The 23,299-nt window shown below is 47.2% G+C and overlaps 1 protein-coding gene across 1 annotated transcript in view; it reads left to right on the top strand.

Moving 5' to 3' along the window:
* Positions 1-1,229: 1,229 nt before the first annotated feature.
* The window catches only part of ACVR2B (activin A receptor type 2B), a 94,402-nt gene continuing 72,332 nt past the window's right edge, over positions 1,230-23,299 (top strand). Inside the window, exon 1 of the mRNA XM_031607790.2 lies at positions 1,230-1,445. Within this exon, the coding sequence (XP_031463650.1) occupies positions 1,394-1,445 (52 nt within the window). The 5' untranslated portion in view covers positions 1,230-1,393. The remainder of the gene's footprint in view (positions 1,446-23,299) is intronic.

Below are 23,299 nucleotides of genomic sequence, written 5' to 3' on the forward strand. Positions count from 1 at the left end.
CAGAGACAAAATCCCCAAAGCTTAGTGCACCCAAGCTGACCGTCCCCTTTTTCCACCCTCCTACCCCCTAAGACCCCTCCGGGCTCCCCAATTCCGGACGATCGCATTATAATTGCAATAAATCGCGAGCGGAGCACATCGTCCGCAGCGACGGCGATGGACAGAAGCCCGCTAACCCAGGGACTGCCCTAACAAGGCCAGCGCAGGGGCTCCTCCCGCACCCCCAGCCCCACACCTCCCGGCGCAGCGCGGCCGCAGGAGCCGCGGGCGGTGCGCTGCGTTCCGCGGTGTTGACGGGCAGCGCCGCGCCCCACTCAGAACCGCGGAGCCCCCGCGCCGCTCCGCCCCCCTCCAGCCCTCTTTGTATCAAACATCCGGGTTTCCCCCTCGCTGGCTCCGCTTTGGCTTCTCTCTCTCTCTCTTTTTTTTTTTTTTTTAGAAGCCATTTTGGACTCGATTCAGTTTTTTTTTTTTTTTCTAATAATTAAAAAAAAAAAAATCTCCTTTCCTATCCTACCCCACCCCCAGCCCCCCCCCGATATTTTTTTTCCCCAATTTATTATTATTATTTTTAATTTCCCCCCTCTAAAACTCCCCACCCCAATCTCTCCTCCTTCGCGATGCCGCGCCCCGCGCCCCCTCCGCGGGCTCTTGCCTGGACGCGGATCCCCTCGCAAAGTTTCTCTTCCGAGGGAGGGGTGTGGGGGGGAGGGAAAAAGCGAAAATAAAAAACAAAAACAAAAAAAATGGGGGGTGGGGGGGGAGAGGAAAGAAACAACAAACATAGAGGGGAAAAAAATAATAATAATAAAGAAAAAGAGGTGGGGGTGCGTTGCGCGTGAATTGCGCGGAAAGCCGAGCAGAGGGGGGCGTGTGCGCTCGGCCTCACTGCTGGGGGAGCCGGAGGGGTTGGGTTGGGTTGGGAGGAGGAGGAGGAGGAGAGGAGGAGGAGGAGGAGGAGTGGGGGGAGGCGGTGTGCGGTGCACGCCGCGCTCCCAGCACAAAAGCGCAGCGAAAGAAACTCTTGGAAAGCGCGGAGCGAGCGGCGGGGCCGGGCGGAGCGGGTCGGGCTCTTCCTCTCCACTGGATACATTTTGCAACTGCGAAGGAATTAAATCCGATTTTTCAGGATTTATTATTATTTTTTTTCCTCCTCATTTAATTTTTTTTTTCTTTTTTTTTCTTTCTTTTTTTTTTTTTTTTTTTTTTTTTTTTTTTTTCCTCGAGAAGGAGCACCGCGTCGTTTCCCTCCTCCTTTCCCCTCTGCTTCCAGCTCTTTATTTTGAATACGTTTTACGTTTCCCCTTGGGAAAGAGGGGCACGCGAGGAGAGAGAGAAACAAACAAACAAACAAACAAAAACCAAAACGCAAAACCACACCGTGTGAAGGAATATGAGCGCTTCGTGGCTGACTTTGGCCGTGCTCTGTGCAACTTTGGGCGCAGGTAAGCGCGTTCCGCCGTGTTTACCTCTACGCTCGGTTTCCCGACCTCACCATTGAATGGGCCGGTGCGGTTCTGTGCAGCCTTAAAAGCGGAGCGGAGCCCCCAGACCCGCCGGGTGAACCCCATCCCTCCTCCCCTTTCCAAGCTGTGAGATGTTTAATTGTTTTCTTGCCTCCCCCCCCCCCGTTTTTCCCCAAGCTCTGTGCTGGCAGGACGGAGCCTTGCCGTGCTGCCGCCGCTTTTTTTGTTCCCTTCGCTGCCGGTGGGAATTAGCGGCGATGTAAACACGGCGAGAGATCGAGGAAACTTTGCGGCAATGGGCATTGACTCGTGGGGGAGGGCTGGAAAGGATGTGTGTGTTTGGGGAGGGGGTACACATACACAGAAGTTGGGGAGCCGGGGGTGGCTCCGTTCAGGTGTTGGGGCCGCGCGTGTGTGTGTGTGAGTGCCCCGTTCTTATCGGGGAGCTTAACCCTGGGGGCAGAACCCCCCCCTAAAAAAAAAGAAGCCACATGGGGACTCCCCCCTCTTCCCCTCAGCCCTACAGGGCTTTGCTTGTTTGCACCAACCGAACCCTATGGGGCTTTTTGGCGGTGCTGGGAGAAAGTTGGGCAAAAGGGGGTGTGTGTGTGTGTGGTGGTGAGGGGGGGGAGCATCCATCCGGGAGGGGTTTCTGTTGCACGGAGGAGGAAGGGAGATGGAAGGGGGGAGGGAGAAGGTGTTAAATTTTTGTCATTCATTTTAATTCATTGAATTAATTCCGCCTTAATCGAACCGCTTTGCCCCCAAAGTTCAGCCGGAGGGGGAGGGGGGGCAAGGGGTGAAGTTCTCGAAGCGGCCGTGGGGGCAGCGGGGGGCAGCGCTGTTGGGTTGGGGAGGTGGGGGGAGGCATCCCGCAGCCCTTTGGGGCGGGGGCAGCACCCTGTGTGCCCCCCCCCCCCCCCCCCCCACAGCCCATAACGACTGCAAGCACGGCCACGCTTGAAACCCCCGTACCCCCCGTTTCCCCATCCTCTTATTTTATTTATTATTTATGACTGCTATATATTCTCCATAGGCAGTGGCTATTTTGTGTGACCCCCCCCACCTCCACCCTGATCCCCATTCAGACCCCCTCCATTAACCCATTAACCTCGGTGCTGGGCAGTAACTTGTTACATTCCCTGCAGCCTCGGGGGGGGGGGGGGGCGGGGGTGCCATATGTGGGGATGGGGGACGCGTATATAAGGGGAGAGGTGGGGGGGGGGGCACCTTTGAGGCCGAGCGGGTGCAGCGTGTGGGTGGGAGGCAGCGATGCTGCGGCCGTGCCCATCGCGGAGCGGGGTGTTCCCCTCCATCCTATAGCAAAGAAGGATTTGGGGGCAGGGAGGCAAGCGGGAGTGAGGGTGGTGAGGGGGGGGGGGGGTTCCTCGTGCCTCTCACCCACCCCACGCCCCCTGGTTCGGCTTTGCCCGCGGGGGGAGCGGTGCCGGCCCCGGGGCGCTCCCGCTGCCGCTTCCTTTGTTCCGAGTGCCCATTAAATATGCGCTGCCACCGCCTGACTGTGGCACGGCGAGCGGTGCCACGCCGCTTAATTGTCATTATCAGCATCGTTATGGCTTTATTTCTTAAGGCGTGCCGAAACCTGGAAGGAGGGTGGGAAAGGCGAAAGGACGGGGGTTAAAAAATGAAAGATCACGTTAATTTATTAGCGGGGAACGAAGGCAGCTCGGGATTGTATCGCATCGCCGGGACACTTGTGTGCAGCTTTGTTTCCATGTGCAGGGAATGGGGGTGAGGGTATTTACGTAGCAGGTATTGGGAAGGTGCTCTCCCGGCTGCAGAATTCTATTACGTGCAGCAAGGAGATGGATGAACGATGTGTTTTCTTTCTGTAGGTCTCGGAATCCTTTTATCTGGTGTGGTTTGATACGAGGGATGGCTTCCGGGTTGGTTTGTTGTTGTTTGGGGTGGGTTGGTTGGTTGGTTGGGTTGGGGTTGGTTTTCAGCACGCTCCTATGGTTGTGCGGAGATCGGAGTTGGAGGAGAAAAGTGGTTGATTGGAAAAAAAAAAAAAGAAATTAACCCTGAAAGCTTCTTAAATGGATCATGTTATAAAAAGGATAATCTGATGGGGCATACCTATGCTGACCACCTCCCCTCCTCCCTGAAAATATGATAAAGAAAGCCCCGAAAACGCTCGCAATTCAGTTTGTTTGGAAGGATCCCCTCGGATCGCTCAATCAGTGCTCGAGCAATTCCCTAAACCCCTCCCTCTCTTTTCAAGCCCTTTCTGCATTTCTTGTGATATTGACGAGCATTTATCGACGCGCTCCTCATTGTCCGGTTTTCCCTTTCCTAAAATAAGAAAGGCAGGGAGTCGCCGTGCCCCAGGTCTGAGCGTGTTGCTGGGTTGCACAGCCGGGCTTTGTGTGTTATATATGTGTGTGTGTGTATATATAGGGCTGTGCAAAAGTGGTGGGCTTTTCGAAATTTGCCTTGACCTCCATTGTTGGTGCTCCCTTGGCTGCCCGCGACAAAGCCGGCGCAGCCTGCACTTCTCTTATCTAAAAAAAAAAAAAAAAAAAAAAAAAGTAAAAAAAAAAAAAAATCTGTTATGCTTAATTTTTTGGAATACTGAGGATTCATTGAGGAAAACATTATGTTCATTTTTAGCCTTTTGTTTGCAAATTTTCTGCAGCCCAAATGTTCAGAAATCGTGTTTGAATCTCGGAGCTGTAGAAAATACAGAAGGTGTAAAAGGATTTGTCTTGCAGAATGCATTGCTAAGGCGCTTTTCCGAGCCATTACATTACTTTTATTTTGGTGCAAGTTTAAGTAATGCCACGCAGCAATGAACTGTGCTGCAAATGGATCTGCCCTGCTCTTTCACTGTCTTGTACTTATCCTCTTGTGCTTGAGAAAGGGAATAAAACTGGCTTCATTAGCTTGCTAATTAAACACAATGAAGTGCGTGGCCCAAGGTTAATGGCGATGGCCTTTAAAAACACAAAACTCTTGAACAGGTGTTGGGATCTATATTTTTTTAATCTGTCATCAAATCCGGATAATTATACCACAGAGATAACCATTGTCACAGCTCCGTGGAGAAGAAAATGCCGCGTTAAAGATGTGAGCAGGCATTATTTTCAGGGGCGTTATTCATACAGCGCAGCCCCCCCTCCCCATTTCAGAGCATCTTCTGCTCCCTGTCCTCAGCGCTGATCACAGATTCCAGATCCGTGGACCGGAGGGAGAGTTCAATGGGAGCTGAAGTATTTAAGCACTGAAATTTCTGCCATTTCTCGTGGCTCTGAGCAGCCCATCCTTGGCCAATTAAAGCAGCGAGCTCCTGCTCCCTGTGTTAAAGCTGTCACCAACCTCCTGTCCAGTCTGCTCTCCATCGGCTCAAACACGCTTGTCAGGTTTTTTGTGCTTGGCGTGACGCAACAGTTGTAGACCTCCCCTGCTGCTTCTGAATAGATGGTGGAGAAGAAAGAAAGAAACAGACCAGCCTGACTTGTGGGTTGTTTTTTTGCGTTTTTTTTTTTCCTTCTAAATACTTTTTTCTTCTTTGTTCTTTTTCTCCTAATTTTTATTTATTTTTTCTTTTCTCTTCCTATCATCTTCCCCTCCCCCGCACACCCTATGCCAGCAGGGATCAGTGCAGTGCCATGGAACAGGTTGCCCAAGGAGGCTGTGGATGCCCCATCCCTGGAGGCATTCAAGGCCAGGCTGGATGTGGCTCTGGGCAGCCTGGGCTGCTGGTTGGTGACCCTGCACATAGCAGGGGGACTGGAACTGGATGATCTTTGTGGTCCTTTTCAACCCAGGCCATTCTATGATTCTGTGATTTGTTCTGTGGGTGGATGAGTGGCAGTTGGTGAGAGTGCTGGGGCTTGCAGGGCTGGTTCCCCTGCAGAAGCATTGCAGGTGAGAAGGAACCAATGTCCTTGTTTTAACTGATTGAGACCTAAGGGGATGGCAGGGAGGTTTGAGGTTGGGCAGCTGGTGAAAAGGGGGATGCGGCACTGAGAGACGTGGGGGAGCAGGCTGTATGGGAACTGTTGAGTCATGGCCTGAACCACTGATTGAGCACCTGGGAAAGGACCTGGGAGCACAGGTGAGGGCAATTCAGCTGCGTAACTGGAAGGGGTGGAGCCTGGCTGCACCTCTCTTAGACCCCATTTAAGGGCTGACTGCCACTGGGGAAGGATCTCTTCCTGGAGATCCCTCCCTGGTGGAGCATTCCCCTTTGAACCTGGAACCTTCTGATATGGGTAAACAATCTTGTTCCCTTCCTTTATAGCACTTTGCTATCGTGCTGATCCTTCCATCATTACATCTCTGGTAAAACACCTTTACCCATCATATTGATCTGTCCAATTGCTACACAGGCGTAGCAGTGATGAGTTGATGGTTGGACTGGGTGATCCTAGTTGTCTTTTCCAACTTTGGTGATTCCATGAAGGTGGCCTTTGTGTGCTCTGTGCATGTGGTGTTGCTCATAGGAAGTCTGGACATCAGGAAACTGAGATCTATAAATAAATAAATAAAAGGAAGAAGACAAAATAGCGTTACTTTTGGGTGCTGGAGTGTGACAAGTGTTTTGTCTGTCACGTTTCAGGGCCTAGCTGTAGAAGTATGTGTAAAAATCCTGTTAATAGTAGAATCATGATTAGATGGGGCTCCAGCAGCACTGCATCTCTCAGGCCTGCCAGAATCCAATACCTCCCCACCCAATGTACCCAGAGGCATTATTTGCAGCTCAGCATAATAACTGCGCAGTAAAAGTTGCAGAAGTTGATAAACTGAAGGGTCTGAAGCACAAGTCTGATGGGGAGTGGCTGAGAGAGATGGAGTTGTTCAGTCTGGAGAAAAGGAAGCTCAGGGGAGTCCTTAGTGCTCTCTACAGCTCTTTGAAGGGAGGTTGTGGTGAGGTGAGGTCGGTCTCTGCTCCCAGGTAACAGTGATAGACGAGAGGTGATGGCCTGAAGTTGTGTCAGGGGAGGTTCAGGTTGGACGTTAGGAAAAATGTATTCTCAGGAGGAGTGGGGATGCACTGGCTGTCCAGGGAGGTGCTGGAGTCACCATCTCTTAGAGGTGTTTGAGAAAAGTGGATACGTGGCACTGAGGGATGTGGTCAGTGGGTGACACTGGTGGTTGGTGGGCGGTTGGAGTAGAGGTGGATGCTATTGTTGGTGGGTGGATAGTTGGGCTAGGTGATCTTAGAGGTCGTTTCCACCATGATGATAGTGTGAATTTATGATGTAGGGCAGTTTGTTGGAAGTACTTCTACAGGGAGCAGCACCCTGCTGGGAGGGAGCCTGTCCCCATGGGCTGGAGTAATGTGCTGTGATTTGGGAAGGATTGAAGCCAGGAGGTGACAACCCATTGCGTTTAGGTGTAACCAAGACCCAAACGAAGGCCTTTCTGAGGCTTTGGCTTCAGCCTCTGAGGTGCAGTTTGCATGTAATAGCCTTACAGCCTCAGATCTGCTTTGGGTGAGCTTTCCCTTGCTTTTGGGGTGAGGAGTGATGCTGGGAGGAAGACGGCACTCTATAAAGGTTCCTGCAGCACTGGCAATCCCAGAGCGCTCTAGGAAGTGGGAACTGCAGTGCAAAATCTCTGCTTTAAAGAGGTGTTGTCTTTCCCTTTTATCCCTCCTTGGCCTTTGATTTTAAAGCTAGCAGGGGGGTGTGATTTCCTTGCCTGGCCAATGGCGCTGCCTGAATCTGAATTATTCAGTGCAGCACTTGGCATTCTGCGCCCTGCTCCCACTTAAGCTCTTTTTCACCCGTTCCTTCATGTGGAGATTTTCACATTGGTGCAATTGGATGTGTTTAAGAGAGGTGTTGGTGCCCACAGACTGCACCGATGCAAGCTCTTCCTTCCCCTGCCTTTCCCCTCCGTTAACCATTGAGAATCAGCTGATGTCTAGTATCTTTATTATTCCTTCACTCTGAAATACTTCTGATTCTCATTAGTCATTCATTCCTTTAAGGTATATTAAACAAAAAATCACTATCGCTTTCTTCCCTGCTTTCCTAAATCTTCCTTGTAAGTCTTCTTGGAGCCACTGAAGTCAAAGGGGCAGAGAAGTAAATTAAAGATGAAGCACTGCCTGCATTCTACAGACTCAGCACATTTTATGCTTAGATTTGAATATAAGTGTTGGTCTCTTTTTTTTTTTTTTACCAATTTCATCTTCTTTTCTCTCTGTCATCATCCTCCTTTAGTACAGCACGGTTTCAATTCAAACTAAAAGTTAAGAGCACCAATTGTCAATGTACACTGTAAAATAATAATATACTTCCCTCCAGCACACAAGTGCCTCTTATTTTGCCAGTATTCGAGTCTTGCTGCTCTGATTATGTTACTGTGTGTGGCATCCATCCATTGTGGTACTTAAGGAAAAATACACGTTCCTGATGCCTCGGTGCTCTGGAGAAATACAGCTCCTCTTTCAGGAAGTGATGCTTGTGTAGAGAGTGGGTCCTTGCTCCCAAAACACTGAGTTGAGGGAGAGGCAGAAGCACAGGGGAAGGTTGCTGGGCAGTCTGATCTGATGGGTGGCAACCCTGCCTGTGGCAGAGGGTTGGAGCTGGGTGATCTTCAAGGTCCCTTCCACCCCATGAAAGGGTGAGCATGTGAGTGTGTGTGAGCTGCCTGCTCTTGTGAATAATTCCCAGCATGGTGATGTTTTGGGCACGTCGAGTTTCTGCTGGGAAGGGGAGGGGAAGGCTTGAGTGGGAGGTTTCTTGGATGGGGCTGCAGAGGCTCGACTCATTGCCTTGATTTTGGCTCACTGATGGGTTTAGGGGGCAGTCATAGAATCATAGAATGGTTTGGGTTGGAAGGGATCTCAAAACCCATTCCGTTCCAACCCCCTGACATGGGCAGAGCTGCCCCCCACCAGGTCAGGCTGCCCAGGGCCCCATCCAGCCTGGCTTTGAGCTCCTCCAGGGATGGGGCAACCACCTCCAGGAATGAGGCAGAGGGGACTGAACTGTTGGTGCAGGAGCTGCTAGAAATCGGTTGTTTGCATCATGTTGCTGTATTTCAGTTTATGATACATCCAGAGTTTACCAAATAGTCACGCATTTGTTGTTTTGATACCCAGTGAGGCAGGGGCCTTGTACCATCACATTCATGTATGTGGTCCTCTTTATTTAAAAATAACAAAGTGCCTTCATGAAAAGGTGCAATACTTTGCAGTCTGAGCTAATGTTAATCTCTTATCTAAATGGATGCTTGCTCAAATCAAGGCTTATATTTTTGAACTCTGCTCCTCACGTCTGATTCTTTCCCTTGTGTTATAATGGAAGAAGAAGGGGCTCAAAGCAAGAGAGGCAGTGAATGAATCCTCCTTCAGTAAAGCTGCAAGCAGAACGTATCGCTGTTGTCTTGTAGAGAAAGTAACAAAATTGGGAGAGAAGAGTGTGTCTGTGGCGCTTGTCAGAGCAATCCGACATCCCAGGGCTGTGCTGAGTTATCCACCACCACGGCAGCAAAATCTCTCATTGTAACAAATGCACATAGCTGCCACTGCACAGTAGCATCCTAGGAGTTGTGACTGTCTTGACTTTTTTTTTTTAATTTAAAGCTTTTCCCATCGTATAACCTGCTTTTGAGCTTTTATATGTGGAGCATGCAGTGCTAATGCAATGCTTACTCCTAATTTATTGCTCCAAGGTGTGAGATTATAAGCCTCTTGAGTGGATGAGAGGGATAAAGTTAGCTCCGGTTGTTCCTGATTTATCAAATGGTCAATCTGGGCTGCTCACCCTTCCTCCCTCTAGCATTATCTATTTAAAATGCATTGTATAATGTGTGAAACTTTTCAGTTTGGCTTTTAGGAATAGCTTGCATGTAGCTCATTTACCTCTGCAGACAAGTTTAAATTCCTGGGAAAGCGAGCGTGTGTCAGAAGAGAAGAGATGTTCAATCAAGCTCCATCTCCTTTTTAAAAAAGCATTGCATAAAATGAGGGCATTTCAGGCTTTTTGAGCCCTGTTAGTGCTCTGCTGGTGTTTTGCAGTTTGCGGGTCGCTCCTGCTCTCTGCAGTTCTGCTGAGCCATGCAAACCGTCCTGCTCTCCAGTGGCTCTATTTGCCATTGCTACTTATTTTTTTTGAACCCAGGGCATTTAAGCTTTACAAAATTGATGTTGAGACAGAAAGCTGAGCATCCCTCCAGTGAAATTGTGGGGAGACTGGTACCAGTGTGTTGGGAGAGCTGACAAGGTGAGATTGAAGTAGTGGCAACAGGCAACAGCGCAGAGATGGAGGCTTTAAGGAATGCCCTGGTGTGGAATTTCTGTGTGTGTACAGCTTAGCAAAGAAGAGGAGAGCAGATGATGCAACTGATAGCTGGGAAGGGAGCTCTGTGGGGCGTGGTTGTATCGGAGCATCTCTGGCTGGACTGCCCTGCTGCATGTGCCTTTGGTGAGGATGGATCTGGTGGTGTTGGTTGAACGTGAACCAGCAGTGTGCCCAGGAGGCCAAGAAGGCCAGGAGCATCCTGGTTTGTATCAGAGAATGCAGCCAGCAGGAGCAAGAGGTGATTGTCCCTTTGTATTGGCACTGGTGAGGCTGCATATCAAGTACGGTGTTCTGTGTCGGGTGCCTCAGTACAAGAATTCATTGAGGCCCTGGAGCGTGTCCAGAGAAGGGCAGTGGAGCTGTGAGGGTCTGGAGCACAACTGTGATGGGAGCAGCTGAGGAAGCTGGGGTTCTTCAGTCTGGAGAAGAGGAGGCTGAGGAGAGACCTCATCACTCTTTCCTGAGAGGAAGTTGTGGCAAGGTGGGAGTTGGCTTCTTCTCTCAGGTAACAGTGGTAGGATGAGGGGTGATGGCCTTAATTTGTGTTGGGGGAGGTTCAGGTTGGATATTAGGAAAAATGTATTCTCAGAAAGAGTGGTGATGCAGTGGCACAGGCTGCCCAGGGAGGTGGTGGAGTCACCTGGAGGTGTTCAGGAACCATGCAGATGTGGCACTGAGGGATGTGGTCAGTGGGCATGGTGGGTTGGGTTGACGGTTGGGCTTGGTGATCTTTGAGGTCTTTCCAACCTTAACGATTCTGTGATCTTGCTGCTGTTCTATTGCCTTGCTATTACTATAGTTGTGAATCCCTTTAGGCTTCTGGTGCACCTTTTTCAAGTGCAAACAAAAAGCTGCAGAAAGGGCAGGCTCTGCGTGCTTAGCTCTATCACAGAATTCCCTTGTAGATTTAATCACCTTTCAGCATCTTGAAATTCAATCTCAATTGCCAAGCTTTGTTCCATTGGTAATAAAAATGCTCAGGTTAGATGGGATCTGGGCAGCGTGATCTAGATAACAACATTGCCCATGGCAGGGAGGTTGGAACTCGATGATCTTTAAGGTCTCCTCCAACCTAGGCCACTCTATAAGAAAAGCACAGGTCTGATGGATGCACTTGCTGTTGCCATGCAGCTCAGTTCCCCTCCTGGCCAAAACAGGTGGCACAAAGATCCATCCCCCTTTGTGGGGAGGTGATAGGCATCAAAAAAGAATTAAGATAGAAATAAATGCTTCCACCAACTCTACCATTGGCTGCCTGGCACTGTGCCCTCTAGCATCAGTGGGGAGTTTATCCCCGTGTGTCCCTTCCTCTGGGGCCTTTTAACATTTGCACTGTACCTGAAATAGCTGGGGGGATTCCTTTATAGATAATTTTTATGGCAGTAGATAATTTTCCATAGATAGCTTCTGCTGTTGTGTAATGAGATGGAGGTAGACACTGCTAGAAACAAACGTGAGAAACCTTTTTTTGATTGGCAATAGAGTTTCCTTTCCCACGCAATCCTGTATGGATTGATTATTTATTCTGTAAATAACAGCTACAAGAAGGCCTTCAAAGGTAACCATACACCCTGGAGCTAAATGAGACCACTCCTACCTTGGTAGGTAAGTTGGATGCCAGTACATCCTGCCATCTGGCTGTAGGCTACATCTCCCCACATGTAGGCTCCTCCAACGTGGATGCTGATGAAAGAAGAAACTCGCAGGAGAGTGGGCTGGTTATTGCCTGACCCTTTTTGTGCATGGAAATGATTTCGAAAGAGCCAACGTGCAAAACTTTGAAGTGTGGTGCGATGAGATAAAGTCAGCTAAAAATAGGCCTGGATCTGAAAGGCGGTTGAAAACCGGGAGGGAGGCGAGAGTCGTTTTACAGGCATTGTTGGTCGAGTTTCAGGGTCCTGGGAAGGGAAGATGAATGTCTTTCTGTTATAGTAACAGCTGTTCTCTGTCCATCGGGATCCAATGTTTGCCCATCCAGCTCATAATAATTAAACAAAAGAGTTATTTCATAGCAGCCGTGGTGGAGGATTATGGTGGAATTTTATCTTTCTCCATTTAGACTTCTCTCCGTCTATTAAAGAAAAATACAAAGTTAACCTCTCACCTGGACTGGCTCTGGCTAATTACTACTGGGAGGAAGCCAGCACTTAACTGGGCAGCCAGAGTTATCTTTAAAAAAAAAAAATAATAATAATAACAACCTCCAAGTGTTGCTAATGCACTTGTCCTTAAAGAACACTTGAGCTTTTTTGTGTTCTGAGCTCTCAAGCCCCTGTGTAACTTTGTTGGGCTCTTAGTGCCTTCCTACTTTGTATATTTAGTGTTCAGCATCTCGTGCAGATTGCTTTTGTTCCTTCCCCTTTATTTTTTAATGTTATCTCCCCATCGCTGTCCATTATGAGAGCTAGCAGCTAGTGTGAATAAGCCAGCAGCCCCCCCCAAAGAAATCCCATAGGTGAAGTATAGTGGACTGCTTCCCACATCTAGAACAGAGCAGAACCATTAAGGTTGGAAAAGATCTCTAAGATAATCTAGTCCAACCATCCACCAGTGCTGCCTGCTGAACGCGTACGTCCCTCAGCACAGCTGCCTTGTGAGCCCTGCCTGGTAATTCCGTGCCTCTTACCCTTCTCTGAAGGAGAAGAGGCCCAGTAGGACTGCGAGGTTTAAAGCTGAACGGCGCTATGTTTATATTAATAATTTCCACTGGTGAAATATGGATCTGAGATTTTCCTCATTCATTTAAACCTCGTCGTTAATAGGCAAGAGTGGAAATGTACCATGTACGTGATTATTGCAGCGACCTGATTTCACATGTATTTCTGATCTGACTTCTGTTTAAAATAAAAAAGGGAAAGAAAAAAAAAAAAAGAATTATATATAAAATTGATTTTGGGAGCCCTCGGAAGGAGAAGGAAACCATTTATTTCAACCCCCAAATTCCTTTGAGCTGTAGAAACATTGTCAAAGTAATTGTAGCCTTTTCAATTTTTCTGTGTAGATTTCTTTCTGTGTAGTCTAAGAAAAACCGTGCTCTGTTGATGGATGTCACTGTTTTTTTCCTCTTGACAAATATCTCCCAAGGTATTGTTTGAGTGATGTAAAATTGGTTCATGTGTAAAATTCGAGCTTTTCATGAATACTTTATTGTGGATATGTGTATGCCAGTTTCCTCTGGATTAAGGTGTTATACCTTTAGTGGTTTGCTGCGGGATATCATCTTAATCATTTTTGCTGTAATTGAATCATCTTAATTAAAACTGCATTGAGTTGTGGAAAGTAATTTGGGTCTGGAGAGCAGTGGGTTTTGTATTTGGAGGTTTTTTTTTTTTTTCCTTGTTAGGAAACGGTAATGGTCTTGGCAAGATTCTGCTAAAAATTAGCACAGTGTACAAAAACTCATGTTGCCAAGTTAGTACAGTATTTCTCTGGCTAATTGTGGCCTTGAAGGGTATAATATAAAAGGTCATCTTTGTTAGTGAACTGCAGGCTTCTCCTGCGAGATAGAAATCCATGTCCTTATCAGGGATGAAATCTTGGCTCCTTGGTTACACAATTGAGCTCCGCTGTAATTTGGACATCATTAGGCTCTTTATTAAAGCAGCGGAACACTCTAATCAATCTTTGTGCTTAGCTCTCTTAAACATATGACTGTATGTGAATTTCTGTCAGAACTTTCCTTTCTTCTCATCCATGAATTCTGCAGAGGGGAAGGGTCTGAAGATGGGATTCGTTGCCGATGCCTCCCCTGTGCAATGCTTTTTGTGGAGAATGTTCCCATTTGTGGCTGTGGGTTTTAGAGCTGGGGCATTCATAGAATCTTAGAATGATTTGGATTGAAAGGGACCTCAAGGATCATGAAGCTCCCACTCCCTGCCACATGCAGGGCCACCAACCTCCATTTCTAATGCTAGACCAGGCTGCCCAGGGCCCCATCCAACCTGGCCTTGAACACCTCCAGGGATGGGGCATCCACAGCCTCTCTGGGCAGCTGTTCCAGCACCTCACCACTCTCTCTATAAATAACTTCCCCCTGACATCCAACCTAAATCTTCTCAACTTAAAACCATTTTCCCTTATCCTGCTTTTATCTACCCTTGTATAGAGTTGATTCGGCCAACTCTTTTGCTGAGAAGACCTCAGAGGTGGCTGTTCTGGTTGCACTGTTGAGGAAAAAAAAACAAATAAAAACCCCACAAATACGCAAAACTTCATGGAACTAAAATGTAATGTAAAAAGAAACAAAACAAAAAAAACCTGAACGGTTTGATTTGGGGGGGGGGGGGAGAAAAAATCAAACAGAACTCTGTTGCGGAGGCATGTGGTCATAGGGCAGAACTGCGAGGGAAAGGGGCTTGTGTGCTTTTGTCCCTTTTTTGTATTCTGGATCTTGTTTTCATTAGTGCACATATTGGTGCTCCCCTGGACGTGTTGTTGTGGCTCTGAGTTCTGCATTGTAAAACACAGCCAGAGCTTCAAACCTCTTAGTTTGGCCACTGTTTCTTTAACCAGTAGATATTTTTCTAGTTGGATAGATAAATTGATCTTCCTCACTTAATGGACAGTTTGATCTGATTTTGCACAGCTATAAAAGTTAAACTCATGCTTTGGCAGAGCTTCATTTGCAGAGTTCTGGAGACTAGATCTTGGTTCCTTTTCCCCTCTATTTGGGTGTGTGATGCTGTGGAAGTGAACGTCCTTAAGACATTTCACGTGGGGATAGAAACTTGCAGAAGCAGAACCAGCACTTTGGATCATCCCTGTAATGAACTGCTTTTCTGCCAATTTCACTGCCAGACATCCTGAGGACAGTGATCCCAGAGTACCATATCAGTGGGGTATGTGGGATGTGCTGTTTTCTGCCTGCATGGATGGGATCGCAGCAGAGATGTGCTCTGTGGGAGTGATGCTCACTTGGTGGTGCTTGGGTGAGCTGAAGTCTATGGTCTGATGGCCTAAAGGAGGGATTTGTTCCCTCTGGATCAACTCAACTTTCCCACTGTATGTTAGCATTTGGGAGGTAAATGCCTACACTTGTTATTGTTTTAATAATTCTCCATGTAGACAGCTTCACTTGCAGCTCAGGTTCTTCTGTGACAAGCTCCTGCTTTTGCAGTGGGTTACACAATGTTTTATAGGATCACAGAATGGTTTGGGTTGGAAGGGACCTTAAAGATCATCTAGTTTTTTTTTTTAAAGGTAAAAATACCATCACCTGGAGAAGAGACTGTGTTGTGCTTACGAATAAAGAAAGGTTGCCTGGGTGTGTGTGGCATCAGCATCTCCTTTTCAGGAATCCTTTTTCCCAAACTGGGGGCTCCTGACCTCATGCTCACACCACCCTTAGCAGCTCCTTGCCATGTGGATGCATCCCAAAGCGTTGAGTGGTGGTTGAAATATTTTGTGTCCCGTCTCATTTACAGCCCTCTGCCTGGTGCTTCCCCACTTTGTGGAGCAGATCCGTGTGCTGCTCCACAGGAGCTCTCCCAGGCTTTGCTGGTTCAGACAAAAATTTGCTCTCCCAGTATTCAGGAGAAGCAAAAATTTCTGCTCAGAACAGGAGAGCTTTCTCAGGCTGCGTGTTTTTAATGCAAGCTTTAGTTTATGAACCGTCATCTCATTACTGTCCTTTACCACTTGGTGTCCTATTGGTCTGAGCTAGTTTAACTTTCTCCAGCCTAAATTGAGTGCTGCTTTCAGTATTTATAAACTCCACAACTGTTAAAACAAACGGAACCTTCAGTTTCAGCAATGGTAGCAGGGTTGAAGACAAGGAGTTGTCTCTGAGGAATAGAGTCTATTATATGTTGGGCATAAATCTACCTCTGACACGTGGGTGTTGGGAGGAAAATTTCCTTGGGGACTTGTAATCCAGGAGCAGCCTCCTATAAATCTCCTTGGGTCTTCTTCTGAAGCACATGGTGGTACTGGAGAGCTGATTATAGATGGAGACCGTGGGTCTGGGAGCATGAAATACTGCTGCTCCTTCCCATCCCGCTGCTGTGTTGGATGTACGGGTCTGAGCAGAAGATTATTGTCAGTGTTAAAAACGATGAGTTTATTGTCCTGCTCCCTCCCTCCCTCCTGCTAAAACGTGCCGACGTGGCTTTAGATATTGGCAACTGCAGCCAATTTACGTGGCCTGTGTTTGTTTGCTTTTGAGGTTTCAGGTGTGAGAATGCGCGTTGGTGGCGTTTTTGTGCTTTTTGCCTTTTCCTGTTGCTTGAGGGCTGGCTAGAATTGTTCTTGAGATGGAAGGTTAACATTTTACATCTTTTCTAAATATCCTGCGAGATGGGTTTGTAGCAGACAAAACTCCCTGTGAAGGAAGAGAAGGGCAGGAGCTGGTACCACCACATCTGAAGGTTGAGTCACCGTCCCTGGATGTGTTTAAAAACTGTTTGGGTGCGGTGCTCAGGGACAGGATTTAACAGAGGGTTGTTAGGGTAGTATGGCTAGGTTGTGGTTGGACTTAATGATCTTTAAGGTCTTTTCCAACCCGAGCAATTCTGTGATTCTGTCTTGAGGGACAGGCCAGCTGCTGTCAGCTGGACACAGCAATACATCAAGATTGTTCTTTCATGCTTTCTTCAAACAGATTTTGTTTGGTTTTGCCTTTTTTTTTTTTGTGGGGGGTGCAGCCCAGTTGCTAGCAGCTTTTTATTGCTGTGGGTTAAAATGCTGCTTGAAGGATGGTGATTATGAACAGCTTTGGTCCCTTTGGGGCTTTCCATGAAGGGCATGGTTTCCCTGAAAGAACATAGTTGATGTCCCTGAGCCATGAGATATTGCCAGTCGTCATCCCTATTTTCTGCCAGAAAAATACCTGCAAATAAGGCAGTGCTGGGTGGAGTTTGTAGTTCTTCTGTAGGATCAGAACCTACACAACATGGGACTCTGTACCTCGTGTTGGTCACCTCCTCCATGTGTCCAGTTTGAGCACTGCTTATGGGGGGGGGGGGTTTGCAGCAGGTTTTTCCTAATGGCAAATGCAGCCACTAACAAGTGAAAGATGGATGGGCTTGGGTTGTGTTTATTTTTAATTTAATTAACCTTTTTCTTTTAACATTTCTCATGCAACTTGTCTGTTGGTTTTTGTTTTTTTTATTACTTCTTTTTGGATGTGCTCTCTCCACCTTCCTCTGTCTTTGGAAGAAATTTTCTGTTCTGACCTCAGTAAACATTTTCTCACTTGTCAGAACAAAAGCAGGTGAGCCTGGTGGTTTGTTTTTTTTTATTTCTGTGTGTTGGGAACGTGTCAGGCTGTTTTTATGGGCAGCGCTGCTCAGCTTGTCAGCAGAAGCAGAGCTAGGAGATCCAGGCTCCTTTACAGATTACATATCTCTGCAGATGTTTATCTCCATTTTGCAGTGTAGGATAGCCTGAAGTCAGTCCAGTAGAAATGACAGCTGTAACAACTGTTGCTCGAGGACCTTTGACAATGGGTCTGTCCTCCTGCCTGTTAGGGGAGGTGATGGGTGCTGCAGGTGGGGACCCTCTCACAGCTTCTCCATCACGAGAGTCCAGTTGTCGTGCAGTGATGGTTATATTTGTCCCTCTGCTTGTACAATGAACTCAGCTCCTTCACCCTGCCCACGATGCACGCACACTTGTTGCTCCTCAGGACTTAGAGGAGCTTTTCAAACAGGTGAGCCTCTCCTCCTTGTCTCCATGGAGGGGAGGTCCTCTCTGAGCCTGCTCCTTGGAGTCTTAGTGACAAATGTCTTGCTGTTAGCTGGGAGTCCCTAAGAATACGCGTGCTGAAGGCTTTTTATTTATCTTACTCCTGAATGGCTGTCTGGAGGTGGATGCTTGCAATTCTTTGTGCATATTTCTTCTGCTGCTCCTAATGTTCAAAGGGCCCTGGAAAGGAGCTTTACCAACCCTGAGGGGCTGGAGCATCTATGTCCCTGAGGCAGCTCCCCCAGCCACCTTGACACGTTTTTGCACAGTCTGGGCATTGCCTGCTGTGATCACATGCATTTCATCTGCAATTTACAGACGTTGCAGGACCTGCTCACACATACAGACACACTGATTCTTCCCTGCTCTTCCTCGGTGGCTTCTGGCACACGGTTATCCACAGCAGTTTGCTGTTTTGGGGAGGATGAGCTATCAGGAGTTAAACCACAAGCAGGCAGAAGGTAACTGCACCGAATTAAGCTAGCGGTGCCCTACCAACGTTCTCTCTTACCTTCGTGTCTTTGGAAGTGCCTTTTATCCAGGCTGCAAATTAAATTATTGTTGTTGATGTCGCTTCAGAGAAGTTGGAGGAGTGAGTTAATGGGAGCTTCTCAGAGAGGTCTCCCAAGGAAATCTCCTCTTAATGAAATGTTAAGGCATCTCTTTTCCTCTCTTCTGTTCTATCTTTGGAAAATAAGGGAAATAATCACTCTGTCTTTTCCACTTGAACTTTTGTGTTATGTTTACAAAGCCCTATAAAAGTCTCAAGTATTATCTTTTCTTGCAGGTTTCATCTTAAAAAAAAAAATATATATATATATATGTATTTACTGAGGCCTTGTGGGCTCAAAGTGTTGCAATCAGTGTCATGAAAGTAATGTTTCTGGTTTTATTTTTAAATGATGTTTCAAAAAAAGAAAGTCATAGCCTGGAAATAGATGTTTACCTGACTTTTTTGCATTTCTCTACCAGATAGGAATCTGAAAGGGGAAAAGAGCAGTTCCTTTCTGCTGCCAAAGTTGGCGGAGTGGCAGCAAGTGAATGTTTATAATGAAACTGCAGTTTAGTAGCATACAAAGGTTCTTAAATAATAAATAAATAGCATTCTTGTTTTGTTTTCGTTTTGCTTAATTGCCCTCTTTGTGGGTTCCCAGGGGGAGAGAGGAAGGGGGCCATTAGGAATTCCAAACATCAGCTTGATTTGCAGAGGAAAGAGTGGAGTAGTCGAAAGGTTTGCAGGAAGAGAGACAAGGCAGCCTGTTGATGTTTCCTTTCACCACTTCCCTTGCTTTTTTGTTTCTGTACCAATTCTGCCTCCGGATCTTGGTATCATCACGCAACTTACTGCTTTTGATAGCTGCATCTCCTCCAAGTTTGTTTGCCCATCTGTTAAATCTCTTAAAAGCACATTGCATTTTGGTTGGACAAGCAAGCCAACTGTTGGGTGTACAGAGAAGCAGGAAGGCTGGTGGCATGGATAGCCCTTTGCTGAGCACTCAGGGACCCGTTACAGAAGTTCTTGCAGATTTTAGTGTACAGGCTCTGTGGGAGATAAATTTGATGCAACAAGGCCAAAGCTGGGAGGAATTTAGGTGTTATTATACTGTAATGGAGGAAAGTTCCAGGACATTGATTCCCCCTTTGATGTTTTCATGGATAAATTCATATCTTTGGTCAGACACGTAGTGGGAAACTTACACTTGCTGTGGGGTACTGACAGCCTGCTGGATCCCCAAGCACTCTATGAGAATCCCTGGGTCAGAAAAGCACGAGGAGAAGTTATCTTTAAAGGTGTTTAGATGTCTTAGGCTGGTATCTTAGCATGAGAAGCAGCTATCTAAATTATTTTTACTATTTCCATCTGCAGCCATAAAGACATGGGGCTCACTACCATCATGAGCTCTGATGGCTTCTAGCCAGGACTGCAAGTTGGACTTACGCTGACCCTGAAAATGTTTGATGAGCTAATTCCCTCATTTGTCACTGGAAGTGCAAACTTTGGAAATCCTGCCTCTGAGTCGGCCAAGAAAAAGACAAAAACCAGGTGTGGGGAAGGTCTCTGTAATGGAGATGTTGCTCAAAAACCCAGTAACAGCTATTTTCCTCCCCAAGCAGCCTTCAACTTTCCCTCCCTCCTTTTCAAGTAAAAAATCATCTTTTTGCAGAACAGAAAGGTCAGGGTGTGTATGTACAGATCTGTTGCCTGGGAAGGGAATGGTATAGGCTTTGTCCTGTCAGACCTCACCTCAGCTGATCTGTGCTGCGTGTCCTTTGAGGTAAGCCGGGTAAGTGGCTCGCAGTCAGAGCAGGGAAAGAGAAATCCCATTTGAGGCTGACCTGATGTTACCTGACGTTTTGCTGCTTTGAAAAGAGGAGGTTCTGTATGGAAAGGACTAGTTCTGGGTTGCCACATTCTTCTTGCGACATCTTAATCTTGAGGGTGGATGACAGCTTTGTAAAACAAGGCTATTTTTACTCTATGGGAAAGACTTCCACTGTTCACCTATGTCTGCTTCCATTGACCTTGCACCAGGGTGAGAGTTACTCCTGCCCACCTCAGAAACTGGCTTGGGAGGTGGCTGCTGCCTTCTCCCTTCCACATCCTGTGGGGAACCTGTGCTGCTGGTGGGGCTTTTTGAGTTTTCCTTCCTACAAGGAGTTGCGTTGGGTTAAAATCCCCGTGTGCAAAAGCTACTGTTGTCCTGACAGGGTCATGTTTTAGAATGCCCTTTAATTAGAAATCATAGCTGAACCAAACTTGCTTTTATTCTGTATGCATTTGCATTCTTAAAATTCATCCAGACTTTTCCTCCTTTTTAAAAGCAGTGTTACCAACCTCTCTAACTGTCATTACAGAATGAACGAGCTGCTCTACCTCCAATGAGTAGATTGGCTTGGAAGCACTTCTGGAGTTCTCCTTGCAGTTGTCCTCCCTGCTTTGTGAGTTGACTTTGCTGTGCTCAATGACTGGCCCAGCAGGAGAGTGAAAAAGGGACAAGTTTACAGTAACTGAGATAAATCAGATGGGGTTGGAACTGGGGAGAAGGGCTTCATTGGGGACAGGTAACTTGTGCTGGTCTTCATCCAGGCTGGCAGGTTTCTGTTTCCTCTAGAGGTTTCTCCATGTCTGTCTCAGTCTGATGCTCCTGGGCCCTATCCAGCTTCTTAAAATGTTCTGCCTTCCCAAGAGTGTATGTTGGGCACTCTTTAATCATTATGCACAGATGATGATGAACTGTTCAGAGCCTTCCCTGCCCAAGCAGTGGAGATCAACTGTGTGGGTCAGGACCAAGTACAGAGCAGATGGTGGTTTTAGAATTGTTTTTCAGCCAAACTCTGATTTGTAAACTACGTGTCCTTTTTGACTCCCTTCTTAAATGGTCTTCTTTCAAGTTTGGCTCACCTTTTAATCCCTATGTTTTCTGATAAGGCAAACACAGATGGAGTGTTGTTTTTCCTTTTTTCCTGCATTAGCTTTTTGTGCTGCACTAGCTTTTTGTCTGCAGTCGTAGAATCACAGAATGGCTTGGGTTGGAAGGGACCTCAGCGATCATCCAGTTCCAGCCCTCCTGCCATGGACAGGGTTGCCAACCACTAAAAAATTAGGTCGTCATGTATCCTGCCTGAGATGTATTCACTTGTCTGCAATTTTGTGCAACCAAGTGATGATGAGGTGAGCGGAGCTGGTGGGATACTTCTGGTTGCATCTTACCCACTGCCAAGACATGGAATAAGTTGCTCTCTAGGAACAACTTGAGTTAGTCTTTGCGTATTGAGACATTCCTGCTTTGCACTGAAGCCAGTATTTAAAACAAAATTAAACAAAACAAAATCCTGCCTTCCCCCAAAGGAAACAACAAAAACAAGAACAACAAAAAACAACCCCAACAACAACAAAAAGAAAGCAAAAAGGAATTAAGATTGAGTTGTGTCACACCTTCCATGATCCGAAGCCAGCAGTTGCTGAGAGCCAGGGGCAGTGTTGCTGCGAGGAAGGCTCAAGCTCTATTATGAGATACTGGTTCTACCAGTAAGAGCAATGTTTCATTCCTGAAGTTTAAACCACTGCGTCCTCTAGCTGGGAAAAGGCATGTCTTCTCCCCAGAGAGCTCTCCATGAGTGGGGAACAGCAGGTGGGTCCTTGGTCTCTCTTCCTCTGTAAAACCTTCATCGTGTCCAGGAGAAGCTGCTACTTCCAGCTCCTTGCAGCCTGCCAAACGCATCCTTTGCCTTCAACACTTGCTAGTGAAAGCGTGATACTTTGGGAGTGTTGGCCATTCATTTCTTGCTGCAGGGAGATCATTGCGCAGTGTAACCTTCTGCAGCTAACACTGCAGCACCAGGATGAATTGTTGAGATGTTGCTTTTGGTCTGGCAGTAGGTGGCTTTAGACAACAGCTTTTTTGGGCCATGCTGGGATTTTAGAGAAGGCAAAGAAAGTGGGAACCATGGCTGTGCAGCTGAACAGACATGTTGCAGTGAGACAGGTTCCCACATCCTCCTCTTCTAGAAATGTTCCTGAAGATGAGACACCAGTGATGTTCACGAGGATGTGGTTAGGTGCCTCCTGGGACTTCACATAACTGTGGATGAGAACTTCCCTGCTATGACTGGTTTATAGCCATTGTGCAGTTGTTACCTTATGGAAAAAAATACAGGTCTGGGGCAGATTTTACTTGCTAGCTGCTTTAACTTGGTTCCAGTTACAGGTTGAGAGAAAACACCTATTTCTTCCCACTGCATGCAAGGTCAGAGACCCTGCATACTTTGTCTGAAACCTGAAAACACCTGGGGAACTACATAGCTGGTTCTACTAGGTGTGCTCCAGATTGTGTTAGGCTGATACAGTGCTGGAAGTGCCATGCATACCCTTTGATTGCAGCTCTCGGTTGCGTACTCTGCATACCCAGAAAAGCATTGCTGTCCTGTAGACTTAGAAACAGAGGATTGGGGGGGGGGGGGCTCAAGTGGCCTTGGAAATCCTCCCCCTGCCTGCACTGTGCCTGGCTCCAGTGGGTGGGACCCCTTGGAAGCAGTTCATAAGCGTGAAATTCTGCCCTGGCAGCATAAATCCTCCCCTTCCCCCCCCCCAACCCCTCCAGTGTAATTTCTGCTTGTGCAAAAATCATGCAACAACTTTCTCGTGCATTTTTAAAATGTGCCTCGCAAGCACAAACCAAGCTCTCTTCTCTTAGCTGTACAACATTCTGAATGGGCGGCCTGCTTTCAGAGGAGTTATTTAAGCGTGGAGAGCTTGGTGCTCTAGGTCATCAATGTATTGCACATACTATGGCCATGCCTTGGCATTTGTTTTTCGTTTGTAATCCAACACCCAGCTGCTCCAGCCTCCAACTACAAGCAGCTATTTAGCAGTTCAGCTAGTGTTGAGGAATGCATTGTGGTGCTGTTTACTTCATTACGTGGAAGGCTTGTGTGTAGTACAGCGAGGTTCAATTAAAAAACACAAAAGCTGAAAACTCCGGCCGGGAAATGAAAGCTTAAAATAGATGTTAGCCCAAGACAGGAGGGGAGGGGGGGACTTGATGGAGAAAAGCAGGTTTCTGTTCTGCAGTCATTGCAAGCATTCTTAATGATGAGAGCAGAGATTACTTACACTGTGATAGGGAACTGGACCAAAAGGGGAAGAAAAAATGTATCCATCTCCTCTCTGCTGCAGCTGTTCTGTTGCTTCTCCATCTCTGGCTGGGGGAAAATCATAGAGAAGCCACACCCTGAGCAGCAAATGGGGCTTTCAACTGGTGCCCTCTGCCAAGCAGCCTCAGGGCGGCCTGGCTTCTTGCTGGTCCTTATCCAGGTTTATGTTTCAGTTGTGGCAGTGCAGATGCTCCCACTGAGCGTTTCCACTCC

Source organism: Phasianus colchicus, chromosome 6, assembly GCF_987193195.1.
Source record: "Phasianus colchicus chromosome 6, bPhaCol1.hap1.1, whole genome shotgun sequence".
Classification (NCBI taxonomy): Eukaryota; Metazoa; Chordata; class Aves; order Galliformes; family Phasianidae; genus Phasianus; species Phasianus colchicus.